At 46.6% G+C, this 17,987-nt stretch overlaps 3 protein-coding genes across 4 annotated transcripts in view; 1 reads left to right on the top strand and 2 right to left on the bottom strand.

Annotated features, from left to right (window-relative positions):
• The window catches only part of LOC118769456 (DENN domain-containing protein 4C-like), a 59,897-nt gene extending 56,656 nt beyond the window's left edge, over positions 1-3,241 (bottom strand). The window contains exon 1 of the mRNA XM_036516558.1: positions 2,808-3,241. The gene's annotated coding sequence lies outside the window, so the exon portion shown is untranslated. The remainder of the gene's footprint in view (positions 1-2,807) is intronic.
• Positions 3,242-9,067: 5,826 nt separating this feature from the next.
• LOC118769846 lies at positions 9,068-11,553 on the bottom strand. 2 transcript variants are annotated; one of them, XM_036517194.1, is made up of 4 exons: positions 11,245-11,553; positions 10,705-10,803; positions 9,543-9,785; positions 9,068-9,394 (listed from the first exon to the last, which is right to left on the bottom strand). In XM_036517194.1, exons 1-4 carry the CDS (start codon positions 11,501-11,503, stop codon positions 9,384-9,386), a joined length of 612 nt encoding a protein of 203 aa, XP_036373087.1. In that variant the 5' UTR covers positions 11,504-11,553; the 3' UTR covers positions 9,068-9,383. The 2 variants fall into 2 exon arrangements, with proteins under 2 accessions (XP_036373087.1, XP_036373088.1); XM_036517195.1 differs by lacking the exon at positions 10,705-10,803.
• Positions 11,554-12,423: 870 nt separating this feature from the next.
• Positions 12,424-17,987, top strand: part of LOC118769899 (WD40 repeat-containing protein SMU1) — a 12,578-nt gene continuing 7,014 nt past the window's right edge. The window contains exons 1-6 of the mRNA XM_036517288.1: positions 12,424-12,567; positions 14,316-14,526; positions 15,054-15,206; positions 15,966-16,076; positions 17,023-17,151; positions 17,886-17,987. The exon at positions 17,886-17,987 is cut by the window's right edge and continues 18 nt beyond it. Of these exons, the coding sequence (XP_036373181.1) occupies positions 12,542-12,567; positions 14,316-14,526; positions 15,054-15,206; positions 15,966-16,076; positions 17,023-17,151; positions 17,886-17,987 (732 nt within the window). The 5' untranslated portion in view covers positions 12,424-12,541. The remainder of the gene's footprint in view (positions 12,568-14,315; positions 14,527-15,053; positions 15,207-15,965; positions 16,077-17,022; positions 17,152-17,885) is intronic.

Below are 17,987 nucleotides of genomic sequence, written 5' to 3'. Positions count from 1 at the left end.
GACACCGCTCCCGTGGCGCACAGGAGAAATCGTCAGGGACGCACGTGTGTTATTTATCTGTCAACAAGTCAAGGTTTAAGGCCTGGCGGGGAGCTGGCTCAGGTTTCTCTCTCTGGAGGGCAAGCGGCTCTTCCTGGAAATATAAGCACTCCTGACCGTCCGACCCGCCAATTAAAGTTTAACAGCCGGGTTGTGAAAAGGTAACCCGGCCCAGAGGCATGTGCGGGTCCCTCCGGGGCACGTCGCGACCCCGCGGATAGCGCAGAAAGTCATTTAGCGGGCGGGTGGAGGAGGGACTGTTACGATGAGCCTTATTAGCCGAGGTCATTTACAGCTGCTGCCCTGCACTTTGCACATAATGCATTACATGACATTACTGCCATTTAGCAGATTCTCTCATCCAGAGTGACCTGAGATTTGCTCCGTTTATACAGCTGGATATTTACTGAGGAAGCTGTGGGTTAAGCCCAGGGGTACAACAGCAGTGCCCCAGCAGGGAATCAAACCCTGCTCCTTACCACTACGCCACATTCTTGCATCTTGCTTCGTCTGCTGCGTTTGTATGGGCTTGACAACCTCAAACGACCTCACCAAACCACCCCCTCCTCTGGAGTGCCATACAGGCAGGGGGGTCTCTGTGGACCGGGACGGAGCTCCGCTGGCACTCTGAATGTTACCAAGCTCACCGCAGCCAGCGGGATTGGAAACAGCGACTGCGCCCCATCGGCCAGCTCACGCACACATACGCAGCGCGAATCAGTCTGTATACGTACAGGGAAAGGACAGCCTTTTACAGAGTCGGCACGCTGCAGCAGGAGCTATGATTCAAAAGCCTTTGTGTGTGTGTGTGTGTGTGTGTTCTGTGTGTCAGGGGAGGGCTGCAGTCCTGTGTTACATGGATGAACCTGGCTATGGTGGTCCTCTCACACACCTCCCAAAACAAAATTCACCAATGACAATTTTTATATGAAACTCATGTTTGCTGCACAGTGTCCACATCAGAAGTAGTAGCTCTAGTGACATTTGAGGTGGACCTGGAGGTTAGTCTGAGTATTAAAGAGATTCCTATCTGGCAGGATATAACTCATCACATGGCTCAACAGACAGTCTCAACATGCCAGGCAATTGTGCAGAGTAATAGCGTACAAAGACATGGTCTGGTGTGGAGTACAACTCTGACTACAGTGGACTATTTTTTTGCTTTTTTGCTTTGGTGTGAGTTACCCCTTGATCTTGTGATCACTGTGTCAAGTGCAACACAGTGCATTGTGGGTACGGAATTCCCCTGTGGCTGCACTTCCTCTAGTCCTCTCTTCATGAGTGCTTGCTCCATTTTTCTGCTTTTTTCTCTCCCCGGTTTGACAGCCACACACACAGAAAGGTCCTATGAGCAAAGGCTGGGATCATAACATGTCGAGAGGCCATCCCAGTGCATACAGTTCACAAAAACCGGTCAGTCCATAGAAAGGAGGTAAGAGGGAAACTGACTATAGCAGAGCTGAATCCATGCATAGGCCATGCTTATCGCCCAAAGCCTAGCAACGAAGGGGCCTGCCACCGCACTGTGCCACCCTAAACGGTTTTTTTCGTCCCCGACTTACCGCTAATTTGTGAAACGGAAGCACGACATAGCATCTTTCCTACAATCCCTTCTTCAAAACACCTACCTGCAACGTGCAATTTAAGCATAATCACCGTGTTTATAGAATGCTTATATCCCAGAGGGACCATGGGAAAGCACCTAGCGCTGAGGTCATGGTTACGACTTTATTCTGCGGTTAAAGTCAGGATGGGGACTGGGGATTGGGGTGTCACAGAAAAGCCTCCTTAAAGGATGTTTTCTTTAATCAAACTTTTACACATTAGTACACACATAGAGGTGGTAAACCCGGAAAGCTCTGTACAAAGTGGACGGATTCACTGCGTCGTTTGACTCTTTTTGATCCATCTGCAGCTTGGCTCTAACGAGTCTGTATATTCAAATACATACACATTTTCTACAACTAACGTCAGGCTAATGGCAGTTAAAACTGTAAAATGATTCCGATGTAAGTGTACAGCAAATAGCCACAAGCAGTCTGCACTGCAGCTGGTAAAACGTTGCAGTCAAATTAGTTTCAACGTACCCGAAGCAATACACACTGGGTAGAGGTTTCTTTTGCTTTAAGTGCATGCAAATGTGACATAAAAATCCACTTTATTCCACCTCTGTGAAATAATGCATACAAAGAGAGCTGCTGCGACCCGCGTGACATGGGTTAAACAGCAGTAATGTTGTACTCAAGCTTCAATATTTAACCAGCCTTAACAACCTAAAGTACCGGCGTACTGACACACCCTAAAACACCTACACGGTGAACACAGGACAGCACGGAACGACCTGTCCCACTTCGCAATAAGGGCCTAAGCGATGTGCCAACTACACTGCACGATTAGCTACTTTCATCTTTCACCAATGTGTTACGCTCTCCAGTGCACACTCTTTATATACTACATAAACAACAAAATACTTCAGTAAGGAACAAAAACCTATTAAGTTGTGAGACCAACTGCATGCCATACGAACATCCGATCTACTTCTATGTCAACTTACACAGCGCTGCAACACAATGCACACACCAGCGTTTGCATCACAACTTAGCTTCTGGCAGTAGCCTGCTGTTAACACCAATTCAGAATGTAAAGTTTCGAGCCGAGCGCATACGATTCCCTCATCTTCCCCGCCGTCAATAAATACGCCAACCTGTTAGTGTTTCATCGCCGAAACCGAATTAAACTGCACCGGAGAAATAACGCGGAACACTTACCAGCTGTTTCACACCACTAGAGGAAAGATTGTTGACATGAAGGCAACTCGCTGCTTTCACCTGCGTGAGATATTCCGCCCGTGTCGTAGATTTAAAAAAAAAAAAAGCCTTCGGATGGCGGTACGAAGCGTGACTACGCACTTCGGAAAAGACCGAAAACTTTGCTCCCGACTTATCTGCAATTCTCGGATCCGGAGATGCATTTGCGAGCCGTCGCCATGTTTGTGTTTTGTGACTTTAGGGAGCTCTTGAGCTTTTCTGAGTCCGCTGCTAGAGGCGGAATTGGAACCGCCCCGAATAGCAGTGAGTGGCGTGAAAGGGGGTAAGCAGCGAGACGCACGCTTTCCGGCCGTTTCATCACGTTTTAGTGAGGGTACAGCGATCCTGTCGCAACAGGTGAGAGTGTTTGATCGATACAGGGCAATACACTGCGAAGTGTGCGACAAAAGCACTTTTTCGGAATAGCGTAAGTGGCCCTAACTTCACGTACACGAAACCGCTCCCGATCTGACGCACTTCGCAAGATCAGGAACGTTCAGATTATACGGATTCTAAAACATTTCCACCAAGGGCGCAGTATTTTGAAATCCAGCCTTAGCAGGGGAGTTCAGCGGTACAGTTTACATACACGAAGATATAACTAGTAGCTAACTACATCAGGATGGCATTGAAAAAATATTTGCAGTAGTCTACCTGTTGCTGCTGTAGCGCGCCCTAAAAACCAAGTTGACATAGTATATTGCGTAGCCTGCACTATCGAAAGAACCGTTTATGTAAGGATATTTGCGCAACTTCTGCGATGTACTGCATGGTGTACCGGTTTGTAGGCTACTGTACTTCGAAATACTACTCCTTCCTCACCTCACCGTTCACTGACACCGTATGCTGTAGCAGAAACAAGCTTACCTTCACGAGCCTGTATCGCAGTAGCCCGATGTTAATTCATGCTTTCTGATGAATTTATAAATTTAGAAAATCAATGGCGGAGCACGGCTGAAAAGGTCTGCAGTTGTGAATTAGTCTGGAAAATCAACGTATGGTAGGTCGCTCCATAGTATTATGCTTGAACCCAAGAAACATAAGGGTTCGATTGATAAATTACCCTTGGGTTAGTTTAACAGTGTATCGGATTCCCAGCAGGCATTTCAAAGAACATTATTTACCAAACTTGTTTTTTTTTTTTTACTTGCAACAGCATTCACCACCTGAGCTACAGAGAAATTTGCCATTCACGGCTGACACTCGCGTTCAACGTTACTCCAGCGCCCTCGTGTGGTTACTACGTAATATTGCTCTAAGTGAGGAAATCGCTACCCAGCCCTGCGCTACTATGGTTTGTGAAAGCGAATCCCTCATCCTTGCATCACAAGCACCTTGCGTGTTCATGATATTTTCTGACTGCTTGTTCTCGTAGGAGCAGGTACAAGGTATTACCTTTATAAAATGTATAAATTTTAGGGTGCATGCCCGCCATGTCATGACTTACAGTGCGCTATTTCTAATAAGTAAATTCATTTGCAGTTATCCATCTATTATACATCATATTAATATCTACAACTCCTTAACTGAATTAATTCGCTTGTTTATAAGAAAACAAAAATGCAGGTATTTAAGGAAACGGAATAAAAGTCATATCGTTATGTCATGTCTTGTCCACCACCGCCTAAACAATTAGGCTATTCCCACAGAAAATATATCTACAGTGTTGCCAGTCTGAAATGTTTGCTTAATATGCAGTGGCTTTAAAATCCCAATTGTATTATTATTACATTTAACGAACCTTAAGGACACAATCAATTCCAGGTAACTAGGCCTACACCACTATTCAGTGTGTGCTACACAGCAAACAGCTCTACAACGTAAAAGTGAACCTTAACATGGCAAGATTTTGTGGACCTATAGTCATCACGAGGTACATCTTGGAATATTTCAGTATCTAACGAATTAACTTAATGATTTGTCTTGTCTTGATCACCGATTTCACTCATAAATTTCAAGGATATTGCTCGGTGGCTCATGTGCCTGTACAGTAAAAGAGAACTGAAATGGCTGATTTTTACACGTTGCTATGGCTACCTTGCCAACACCACAGTATATAATAATTCGTTGTTTTTCTTCAACCATAAGAATATGCTTGTACTAAAATGGTGAGTGGGAGGCTTATGAACTTTGTTCACGAATTAAAAGTGTTTGCAATGCTTAGGCTCGCGTTTTTATGAATAATATATTAAATATCGCGTATTGACTGGGTTAAACATTTTTTCAAAGCACTTATATATACTTTCACACACACATACAGACACAGCTTTATAAAATTGATCAGAGGTCACGGTAGAAGAGCAGTGATACATTTTTAACTCCTGGTACATTTGGGCTACCGTTCATATTTTTTTTTTCCTTCGTGTGGGCTGCTGTGTTTCTGAACAGGAAAAAAATCCAATCGAGGTCTGTTGATGACCTTGATACTCTTTGACAGGACAGCGCCAAAGCTGCATTAAAGTCTATATTACCATTAAATCAAACATTAAACGTAGATCATTTAATATGAAATGGAAATTAAGTAATTGTACATGTTAACGGTGTGTAATTGCTGAATAGTTTGATAGCAGCTGCTAGAATCCTTGTCACAGAAGGCTTTTTTTGCAGGCAGTGCTCTCGATTATTACGTCACAACCCACAAATACCACGATCTGAGATACCAAGACAAACACAATCTACAATATTATGATTTAGACTTTTAACTTTAAACACTAAATCAAGAATTTATATGTTAATGTAGTTACCAGCGTTACAGAACAGCTCAAATAAACGAGGAAAAACGGATTCATTGAGGGAGCAGCGCGCATCTGAGTTGCACCTCAGATGATCTTTTTAAAATTTATTAAACTGAAAATCGCATTTATTCGCATTCACGTCCGATCAGTTCTATTTACACGATGTTGAGAGAGCGTCTCTATGTACGTATTCATTAGTTTTTAAGAGAAATTTGACTTAAGGAAGAACTACCTATTTGATCTTACACACGCTAGATAAATATGGCTCGTATTATAGAAGCGACTTAAGACAGAAGTCAAATAAAGTGATAAACCATTTAAATTCAAAAGAGAACCAGACAGTGGAGTAAAGCACATCAACCCAAAACATGGCTGTCAAGTCTGTATACCCAGGTATGATCTGCCTTGCTGCTGACGTGGTGTTGAAATACCTTACAATTGTGTCATTGTATAGTTCATCAGTAAAGTTAATTGGACCTCTTTGTGCATGATGTAACAAAACAGACGTGTAAATCGAACTGTTTCTCCTTTGTCAATCAAGAGGGACTCAGTGCAGGAGATCTCCCAAAACAGAAGCCCCTCAGAACCAACAAGAGTTCAAAACACAGCCGTGATGATATCCAGAAGCCCACCACCAACACCACCACCGACACCCAACAGAAGGTCTTGAAAAAGGCCAAGAGAGCCTCCAGAGCTCAAGACAATGAAGGTGCACCAAGGAAGCCGGCCAAGTCAGCCCAGCGCAAGGGAGCCTCGGCAGGCTTCTCCGAGTACCAGGAGAATTACAAGGCCTGGCCAGTGCCGCCCGTGCGCCTGCATAGGCCCAAAGGCTGCCTCAATCTCAAGGGCAACATGGAGCTACTCACCGACTACACCGATGTCTACAGGGGGAGTAAGGGGGAGGCGGCCAAGCCAGCTCGGTGCGAGACCACACTGGGCTACGGCGCCGGGCCCTTCCCGGGTTTCACAGAGTACCAGGACCAGTTCAGGTTCTGGCCGGTTCCACCGCTGCGCCAGCGCAGGCCCGCGGAGAACGCCTTCCTCCGGGGTGACATGGAGTACGTGACCAGCTACGCCGAGGACTACAAGGCCTGGACGGTCAAGAGGCGCCTCCCGATCCTGCAGCCCGAGCAGATCGCTAAGCGCGAGGGGGTCTTCCAGCACAGCACCACCTACCGCTCCGACTACAGGCTCAAGGCTCGTCCGACGGGCCCTGCCTGGCCCAAGGGTGGCGGAGCTCAGCTCCTTAGCAGGCGACACAGACTCTCCCGTGCCGGCGCTGCCAAGGAGAACCAGGCCGTGCGGCCGCCGCAGCCACAACACCCTGCAGGCAAGCCCAGCCACAGAAATAAGACGTTAGCCACTCTTAGCTAGCCTGGAGGAGCTCAACAGGTCACACCTTGACCTGATTCTTTTATTTTTGGGGCGGGGGTTTCAACACAAAGGAAATAAGACAAATTTTTTGGAAAAGAACCAACCTGCACCAGAACTAATGGAGACCAATCTCTCCACTGTCTCGTATTTATTCTGATCTACCCAATTATTCTAAATACCTGAAATCCATTTGCTTGGTTCATGGAACGCGTATAGTACAGCACTTCGCACATGCCGGCACCGCTGTGACTTCCTAGTGAATTCAGTGCTCGATTTCAATTCCTCGTTTCAGTACTTCATGCTTAGTCAATTCAGGTATTTTTAAGACTGTGAAAATAAAAATTTCATTACACAAATGTGTTATTGCTTGTATTGTGCATAGAACTGTTATGTAGTACATGCACATTTTAATGAAATGTCCCTTTTTGAGCTGAAGCATTGTCATTTTTTTATGATATACTTTTTACCAATACACATACACTTGGAAATAGGGGTCAATGACAGCTCTGTATTGTGTATGTTTTTCTACAGTATGAAAAGCCTATTGAATGTGTGAGAATTTTCAAAAGACCAGTAAACAAATTCATGGAATTAAGACCAGACCACACCTCATTCACATTCAGATGGTAGAAAGGAAGGTAATTAGCTGGATAAATAAAACGACAGAATAAATACTAAGGATTTTAAGGCTGAGACAGTTAGAGGCCTGTTAACATGTGCTGAACTGAAGCAGTCATGAAAGTGAATGGAGTGTATGCAAGAGCTCTTACATATACAAAACTTCAGCAAAAACACAGCACGTGAATGTATTGAGTTGTGTGAAGTTTCATTATGTTCATGTACAGTATAAGAAAGTAAAACAGTATGAGTGTGAATAATGCATTTTTGACATTTACTAAATGAGTCTGTGTAGTCTTCCAAGAAAACCTGTGATCTACCACCAACATGGCCCTTGATGACTGAGCTCGCAGAGCTTGGTCTTTAATTAATTTTGGAGGGAAACCTGTGGTGTGGGTCCAAATGGAACACTTTCAAAAGGGAGAAATGTGCTAAAGCAATACCAATGCTGACAAAATATCGAAAACATATCTGTTAAAATGGTTGGACTGGTGTGACAAGGAGCAGAGAGAACCCAAATGCAGAGACTTAAGACTCAGGAAGTTTGGTTCAAAAATGTCTTTACTGGCCACTTGCAGAATACAGACAGGCTTGGGTACATGCACAAGGTATGGCACATCAAGAATGAGCAAGGACAGGAGCAGAGACACAGAGAGCACAAGGAGGTTATGTGGCCATCTGGTAGCCAACCCAGGAAGCAGCAGCTGCATTCCTAACAACTGTAATGGGGAGCAGAGCTTTTGGTAAATCTGGAGGTTGCATAGAATGCACAGTCCTGGTCATGTGTGTCAACAAAAACAAATGCAACAAAAAACCCAATCATCTTCAGGTGTAAATGTAAACACGCAAATTACTCTAACTTGGTGTGGTCCCAAAAGTCTCAGAATAGTAGCAGTAGTAGGAGTCCCCCCTAATTTATGGCTCCCCTACTTATATCTTCAGGTGTTAAAAGCATGTTACTCTGCTACTGCGCATTGCCACACATCACAGTAAATGCCATCTTTGGCTGTATCAGAGATATGGGTAATGTGACATCTTCCTTGCGATAGGGAGAGGGAAAACGTGGCACTGGTTTACTAGCTCCGGAAGGGGAGAAAAGAGGAGGAATGGAAAGAAAGGACACTTCCCTAACATGAAATATGAGTCCCCAAAAAAAACACAAGCGTGTCTTGTCAGTTGTTCTTTGCTCGTCCTACATAGCATTGATGGCCTCGTAGGCACATCCACTTCTTTCAGTATTTGTCCAGAGGCTGTAACTTATTCCTGACTGGTGAGGCCAGGAAGGGCTGTACAACATTCCAGCTCCCTACCATCATCCACTGGGCTACCTGAGCTGTGGAATGCTGGTCTGTGGTGCAGGTCAGCACAGGTTTAGTTGGACCAGACAGCCAGTGCTTTTCACTTTCTCCAGGTGCTAGATTCCGCTCTCAGCCATTTGTCATGCAGTACTTCTAATATTGTTGACTCTGTATGGTTTTTCACTTGTGTTGTATTGTACCTCACTTGTAAGTCGCTTTGGATAAAAGTATGTAAATGTAAATGTAAATGTAATGCAAATGTCAGCCAGCAGGGGTATACTTGGCTAGCAGAGCCGTGTCTGTTGGCTAGGGGTCCCTCTGGAGAAAGCAGCCCAAAGATCAGGGAGGGGCTAGAGGAGATGAGACGAGGAGAGAGGAATGTGAGCGAATTAAAAAGTGGAGGGGAGGAAAGTGAGGGAAGGGAGAGACAAAGAGGAAAGGGGGAGAACGGCAAGGACGACTGAGGGCTGAGAAATATTCTCCCCCCCTCCGGGTTTACCCAGTAACCGCCCCTAATGTCCACCTGACAGGAGACAAAGAGAGAGAGACAACAAATCAATCAACCATTAAAAAGACAGCCAGACTTAAAATGCAGAAATGTGGAGGATCGCTTATCCATATCTGAATGTGTGCATATGAGCAATGACTGAGAGAACAGCCAGCTGTCTTACCCAGGTGTTCGACCAGGTATTTGTTCTGTTTGCACAGTGCTCTGTAGAAGGCAGCCTTTACTACCGGTCCTCCTTCCTCAAGCGCACTGTACAGCTCTCTCATTTTTTCCTGACTGGTCCTGGCGGCCCGGATTTTGGAGTAAGCTTCATCAGGAATCATGGCGCCTAGGGCTTCGGCCAAGGGCTCCACCAGCTTGATCCTCTGAATGAGCTCTGCCTTGTTGTCGTCCACAAACTCAACACCTGTGGACAAATGTTTTATCAAATCTCTGCTTCGGTCTGAAATGGCAAGAATTCAGGGGAGTTGGGTAGCCTTTAATAATTTCTGCATTCTGCTTGTGTATGCTAAAGGCATTATAAAGTTAAATTATCATGCTAGGAGGAGTAAAAGTAACAGATTTAACAGATAATTTTCTGCTAGGTAAAAGCAGCTAGAACAGGGCACTGACTGTTGGGAGTAAATTTTCTTTTTAAAAATTTGCGGCTCAGATGTTGAATAATGCTGGGTAAAGGACAGCATACAGCCGAAATAGATTTTAAATGCATATATTTTAAGCTAATTAACAGTTTAGAAAAAAAACTGCAGCTGTTAGAATTCCATTTCTGCAGAGAGCGTAAACAATGAAGGGGTTTCAGTCTTGCTAAAAGCAATGAGGACAGTTAACTAGACCACAAAGGGAGTAACCAGGATACCAGTCATGTCTGAAATTGTAGCCATTTAAAGTGAAATTACTCATCAGAGAGATTTGATTAGTCCAGATATTTAGTTAACGATGCTGAACATTGACTAACGTAGCATATGCGCTATCTGCATGTACATATACTTGCATAATGCTTCCAAAACGCCACACCACCAACCGTTATTAAGTAGACCTACTTTCCCCTTTGTGATTCTATGCTAACACTTGCACAAACAGCCGCGCCATTAAAAGTAGTGACATCAAAATGAGCCTCGGGTAAACTGTACAAGCACTGTTCCAAAGCAGATCTATCCGATATTTCCAAAAGTCTTCCGCGTCACTTGGTTCTGTGTTTCTCCATCTGTAAAGTAATTTTACTTTCGTTTCAGGCGGTAAAGGAAGCTGCTCGACAGAGGTAGAGCGCCTGAATGGTCATTTGAATGGCATTCCATCTCAGATGCGGATCGAGTCTCCAAATTTACCGGCCGTCGTGCATTTGCGTCCAGATGTTTCTCCCCTGTCCTTCCTAAAGTCTTTTGCCCCGGCCCCCTCGGCCTCCGTTGTGCGGGAATCCGTCTGACCTAAAAACAGGAAAGCCATGATTTCCGCTGAGGTTCCCTTCAACCACTCCCATTTTAATTTTTAAAATTCAACACAACTGGACGACACAGCCAGCCTTTCCACCCCAAACCTTAACATTGTACATTAACTGTTTATGATCCAGACTCGTAAGGCCGGGAAAGTGCCGACACCCTTCGTGCGACTAAGTAACCCTTTTGTAAGAAAGCCGTCCTAAAAAGTGGCGACCCCATTCAAAAACAGCCTTCAAAATGTTGCCTAACTTAGTCATTACATCTGCGTTTTGTATCCTACATGTAGACTAGGCTACATACCGGATGCTATTTTCAAACTTAGGCAAAATCGAGTTTTAAAGTATAAATGGTTCAAATGCATTCAAAGTGAAACTGAACGCCCTTCGATTGTAAGGATAAAGGTCGATTCAACTTACTTGCCTTACTTACAAGTATGTGCCTCTTTTTCTAATTCCTTGGCAAATTTTTTCAGATCAATTGCGTTTAAAACATCCACAACGCACTCAACGGCACCCTCCTCTGTGAACCTGTTAACTATTTCCCACGTAAGGTCCACTGTAGCTGCTTTCTCGATTAGACCATAACCTATTTTCTTCAGTTCGCTCAGTTTCCTCTTAAATCTGTTAAACTCATCGGCGCTGAGTTTGTCGAGGGTATCATTAACGTATGTGTAGACACTTTCGGACATCTCTGTTGCCAACTTTCTTCCGCCGTCCGTTATGCGACTGTAAGTATCGATTTTACAGTCTCAGCTACGAAACGTCAGAGTGGGACGTCACGTAGTAGTGGGTTGACACTTGACACTATATTGCAGCGTTTCCCAACCCTGCTCCTGAAGGCACACCGTCCTGCATATCTTCTATCTATCCCTGCTCTACCTACCTGACTGAACTCATCAGTGGCACTTTTGATTAGCTGAGCACACCTGATTTAGTCAAGCAGGAAGGATACATAGAAGATATGCAGGACAGTGTGCCTCCAGGAGCAGGGTTGGGAAACGCGGCTATATTGTATACTTAGAGATCACACCATGTCGTTTGCAACTGAAAAAAAAATGTAAAACGCATCCTAAGTGTGGTGTTTTATCGCTCCTAATATTTTGTATCAGAAATAAAATAATACATACAGATAACATTTATATATACATATTTTTGTGGTGTGTGTGTGTGTGTGTGTGTGAGATGAATAACACATTATCACAACCACATAATATTCGACAAGACCACAGGAACTATAAAACAGTAATAGCTTCACCCGCACCATTCACTCAGATTTTATTCAGCCCAATATTTTAAATGAATCCCAGCAAATTCTCAGTCTTCTTTCCTCTTGACTATCATTGAGCGAGACGTTGTGAATCGTGGCTGTGTATGAGATGTGCCTATAAGGACAGCAGTGCATTCTTAATGACATTTCCAACCGCAAGTAATCGACGGATTTGCCCCAAAGTGCAAATAATTAAATGATGATACCGAAATCGTGATACCCATGCATCGAAAGGAATCGGCAGGGAGCGGCAAGTGCAAGATGAGCTACCCAGCCGCACTGCTAAGGAACTGAACTGAGTGGGAAGCAACGGTCACGTGATGTGGGTGGGTCCAGCTTGATCACGTGTCTTTGCAGCGACGCGTCTTTGCAGTTCTTCGTTGGTCTGCCTCATATTTTGGATGTGACTTTCGTTGAATCGCATTTCTTCCACAGCCACGGTTTTGGAATCTAGCACATCATGTCTCTGGAAGTGGAATCTGCAGAGTGAGTTAACTGGAAGCTAAATTTGTTTTGCTCCACATCTTTGTAAATGGATCTTCGTATTCAGACCGCCATAGCATGTACAGTATGCTTAAACAGTTAAGGCCTAGCTAGGTCTCTTAACTTAGCAATCTAATGTTAAGTAGTCTAAGTTGTTAACAGACTAACCAAGGGGTGTGAAAAACCACCAAGTCTGAAAATTCTGTTACTAATGAAGCAAGGCAAAAAAGGTGTTAACTGATGGTTAGCCATATCGCTGCAGTTGGTCCGTTTTGCTTTTTGTGTCTTGGTTAGCTTACTCGCTCGCTGCTTTTGGACGACATCAGGCATGATACAAATGTTGCAAGGAAAACAGCCGGAGAGCTAACTGGCAAGTTAGCCTCCCAGCATTACTTATTGATTTATTAGTTTCGCGAGGTGGTCGCTCAAATGAATGAAGTTAACAAAGGTTATAATGCATTTGTGAGAGCATGAGCTCAAGCTAACTAGTAGATTATACACTTATTTGCGAAACTAAGATATATTGACTGACCTATGTAAACAAATGTGCACATGTTTTCTGTAGCACGGGGGAAGTGACATGCTTGCTATTCAGTTTGCGGCTGGCTGGCTCCCTTGCTACATTATTTGTTAGCTAACAGTCGGCTAGCTACATTTCACAGCTAACTGGCTGACTACTCCTTCCTCGCACATTAGTGTAGTTACTAAGCAAGCGAACGGTGAAGTCAGAGCGTCCGACTCAGAACCACAGCTGTACTGATGCATTTCCATTTCTCTCGGGCTCGGCGGACTTGACACGCAGTGCAGTGAAGGGAACGCGTGGGAAGCTGTTCATATAAATCACCCTTTAAGATGGTCACGTGTAATGAAATCAAGCATGTTCATGGATCCAGAAAGGTAATATCCAAGAGGAAATTCAGAAGTATTAAGTCTGGCTGCTACGGGTGGCTTCGCAGCACGCACGTCCACTGTGAAATAACTGGTTGACGGCAAGATTCAGCAACAACTCGGGGAACTTCGGTAAAATAAAACGCGTCTTATTTGTAAGAAACTTTAACAAATTGTGTTTGCTGGAAAAGGACCAGCGCAAAGGTTTGTTTAACGTAACCCCCTGAGCTGCTGAATCTCTTGGAGAGGGACATTCAGACGCTACAGGCTGTTGCTGAGCGGCAGAGAGACGCAACTGCTGTTATATTTTGTGCTTCTCAGATGCTCTTATCCAGAGCAATTTAACATTAGTTACTGTTTTAACACGCTATCCATGTGTACAGCTGAATATCCATAGGGGAAGTTCACATTAAGCTTCCTCCCCAAGGATACAACAGCAGTGGCCTGGCAACCTCCTTGCCACTACTCCACACTGCTGCAGTTGACACACACTGCCTGTCTATACGAGTGACTTGTATAAGTAACCTTTACTGTTAGAGGTCTCTGGTTAAACGAAAGGGTGATGTTTTGCTGTCTGACTGTTTTGTATGCTGTGTCTGACTGGCATTCAAGTGTCACAAAACAAGTCAAAGCAGGGGATTTTAAAGTCCGCTCATCTCAAACCAAGAATCATGAACATGAAAAGGTCAGTCTGCTGTAAGCCAGTATGCTTCCATGAGCCGAGGTGCTCTCGGCGAGGCAGATGTCGACAAATTGCTTCCTTTTGCTCGGTTAGTTCCTTTAGCGAAAGAGAACGGACGCAGAGAGTGATTGTATCGTGGAAGGGGGTGAACCGTGTAACCGGTGCTGAACTGCCTTCGCAGCGTCATACGTCTGATAATGCAGTACCTGAAGGAGAACAACCTGCACCGCACCCTGGCCACCCTGCAGGAGGAGACGACGGTGTCCCTCAACACGGTGGACAGCATCGAGAGCTTCGTGGCCGACATCAACAGCGGCCACTGGGACACCGTGCTGCAGGCCATCCAGTCTCTCAAGCTGCCCGACAAGACGCTCATCGACCTCTACGAGCAGGCGAGTCCCCCGCAGATGCACCTTATAGTCAGGGCATCTACAGTATAATAGTCTCTGAAATATCCCATCACAGCTCCCCATATTTTGGTTCAAGAGTGGAGGTAGGAAGGGTCACGCAAACCTCAGGTCACGGAAATCAATATCACAGGAAACCACTGACCTCATCTGACCCCTGTGTCGATCCGACATATAGTGCTGTAATAAGCAGTGGTGTACTGAACAGAGAAATGATGCAGCAAAAGAAAAAAAAGTGTAATTTCAAAAAGTGCAATAATAGCCCAAGGTAGTGTATAACAAAAGTAAAAAGAACAAGGTCAGAGACTTGAAAGTGGCGTCTGATCTGCCGTCCGTCATCGTCATCTAATCCGTGGCTATCCTCTACGCCGTGGCAGCGGTTTGCGGTACTGATCTGGAGTCAGCGGGTGATGCGGGGGATGGGGTGTGTGGGGCGTGCGCTGCTGGGGCGAGCTCGACACCCCCCCCCCCCCCCCCCCCTCATTCGCAGCATACTCTTCCCCTCCTCCCAGGTGGTTCTGGAGCTGATCGAGCTGCGAGAACTGGGGGCGGCCCGGTCCCTCCTGAGGCAGACGGACCCCATGATCATGCTGAAGCAGACCCAGCCCGAGAGGTACATCCACCTGGAGAACCTGCTGGCCCGCTCCTACTTCGACCCGCGGGAGGTGAGAACCCCTCCAGAGAGGCCCCCCTCCCCACCCTCTTTTTTCCCCGTGACGTCAGGAGCCTCGGTCCTCCCGAACGGCCTGAGACTTCACTCCGGCCGCCGCTCGAGGCCGCTCCCTCAATTAAAATGCCCGTCACGCTGAATTGCAGCTACGAGTGTAAAGGTTTCATTCCGCGGTGACACGCCGATGCGAAAGCTAGGAATGCAAAATTAAGCCTCCATCTCTTTTTTTTTTTTTTCTTCTCTCCCCTGTTAATGTAAAGTCCAAATCCTTGTGGTTTTGCGAAGCGCTTCTCGAAGTTAATTGCTTTTTCTGCAGCTTGAGTCGGTGTGTCCCCCCCGTCATCCGCAGCTCAGGGAGTGATGTCTTAATTATAAGCGCTCCTTCGCGTTGCAGCAGAAAGGCACACCAGATAAATAAGTAAATAACTGAATGAGAGAATGAGCTCGATTTGTTTCGAGAGAGGGAAGGAAGTAATTGGCGGTTGAGCAGGGTGGAGCAGCGGTTGTGTGAAGGCGCGGTGTGGAGTCTCGCGCTCAGTGAGTCTCCCCCGAAAAACACAGCAGTTCTCTGCTGCAGTGTGAGCTGCGGGTGTCTCTGCTCCCATCTCTGCGCTCAGCCCCAGGCTGAATGTGTTTCTGTGTTTGTGTGTGTGTGTGTGTGTGTGTGTGTGTGTGTGTGTTTGTGTGTGTTTGTGTGTGTTTGTGTGTGTTTGTGTGTGTGTGTGTGTGTGTGTGTGTGTGTGTGTGTGTGCAGGCCTACCCAGACGGCAGCAGTAAGGAGAAGCGGAGGGCAGCCATCGCCCAGGCCCTGGCGGGTGAGGTCAGCGTGGTCCCGCCCTCTCGCCTCATGGCTCTGCTGGGACAGGTGAGTGCGTCCGTCCCCCTCCCTGATGGGCCCCGCCCCCTGGCTGGGGAGGGGAGGCGGTGCTGGTCTGATGTCAATCTCACAGGACAAACTCAGAGCGGTCAGGTATTGAGCCGTGAATAAACGGCAAACCTCTGAATCTTTACCCACATCTGTGGACTGATTGGCTACTTCCAAGCAGTGCCATCTGGTAGGTCAGACTCTTGGGGAATTCTCTGGGTGCATTCTGCATTGACCGACTGTGTGTGTGTGGCCAGCTGCTCATCATGCAGATCTGTGTACTGATTGGCTACAGATGAGTGAGCCTAAAGCTGAGCCTACAGCATCTACAGGTCCACACATTTGTTTTCCCTGACTGCTGTGTGAGTGCCTTTTCCCTGGGGTTTGATTGGCTATAGATAAAAATCAATCAGTTAGCAGACTGACTGACTGCCCTGGCTGTCTGTCCTGATCTGATGCCATTGTTAGTCTTAGGACAGTCTTAGTCTTCGTTAAGGACAGGACCTGCATCCACAGACTGACACATGAAGATGGTGTTAAAATGTGCAGTGAATATTACAATGGTGCATCATTACTGCTAACTCCCACATAACAGATGAAAGGAGGTTAAAATATTTCACAGCAGGAGGTTTGGGGGAGGTGAGGGGGGAGGGGGTGTCTCCTGTCTGTCGCGGTCTAAACGCTCGGTGTCAGGTTTCTCTGTCTCTGTGAAGTGCCACGGGTAGCGTTTTGTGTCCCGGTGGAAAGCCCGCATTATGTAAATACCTGCGTCAGATCTCTCCATTAATTCCGGAGCGGCGCCGTTAGCATATTCATGTGTGACGAGCGGACCTACAAACCCACGCCTGGAGAGCGCGGGCGGGTGTCGGCAGCGTACGTGAGTGTCTGCCCCCTACTGAGAGCCGTGTACCCCCCCCCCCCCCCCTCTTCCACCGCCTCTCCCCAGTCTTTGAAGTGGCAGCAGCACCAGGGCCTGCTCCCCCCCGGCATGACCATCGACCTGTTCCGGGGCAAGGCGGCCGTCAAGGACGTGGAGGAAGAGCGCTTCCCCACCCAGCTCACCAGGCACATCAAGGTAAAGCCCCGCCCCGACTCCGCCCCCGCCATCACCCGGTTGACCCGGAGCTGGCCCCCCCATCGTAGTCCCGTCACCGCACTCATCCCAGGACCAGATGGGCCGCTGCGGGCCAGTTGGGACATCGTTGGCAGGGGTGGAACAGAATCATCTCACCTGCGCCCTGAACCCATTCCAACACCCTACCCGCTGTTCCTTGCCACTCGGGGAGAAAAAGAGAGCTAAAAAAGGGCAGCAGTGTGGTGTCTAGGCAGCAGTACGGTGTAATGGAAAAGGAGCAGGGCTCATAACACACAGGTTATTGGCTCAGTTGCAAGCTTGGGCAAGGTAGTTAACCCAGGACTGCCTCAGTAAATATTCAGCTGTGTAAACGGAAAACGTAAGAATCGCAATCTGTGCAAGTCGCTCTGGATAAGAGTGTCTGCTCAGTGATAATAATGTAATGTAAAAACAACAAAAACAATGGCAGCCTTAAACCCGCGCCTGCTTATGTAGGAGGCAGCGTGGGCGCGGACTCTGAATGCATCTTTAATTGGTTTATTTTCTGTTTACCTTTTTGAATGTTATATAATGGCCTTGACTCATCTCCCTCCTTGTGAATTATCAGACCTTTGGCTGCTGGGATTGTGGGAGGGGAGGCCCGGGAGTTCTCTGTGAAGCGAGTGTGGGTGGGCTGGGGGGGGGGTTACCAGCGCTCCTCTGAGACCTCCCTGTCTCTCTCTGCGCTCCCACAGTTCGGTCAGAAGTCCCACGTCGAGTGCGCCCGATTCTCCCCCGACGGTCAGTACCTGGTCACCGGCTCGGTGGACGGCTTCATTGAGGTGTGGAACTTCACG

Source organism: Megalops cyprinoides, chromosome 22 (genome assembly GCF_013368585.1).
Source record: "Megalops cyprinoides isolate fMegCyp1 chromosome 22, fMegCyp1.pri, whole genome shotgun sequence".
In the NCBI taxonomy this organism is placed as follows: domain Eukaryota; kingdom Metazoa; phylum Chordata; class Actinopteri; order Elopiformes; family Megalopidae; genus Megalops; species Megalops cyprinoides.
This window is presented reverse-complemented; position numbering and strand designations above follow the sequence as displayed.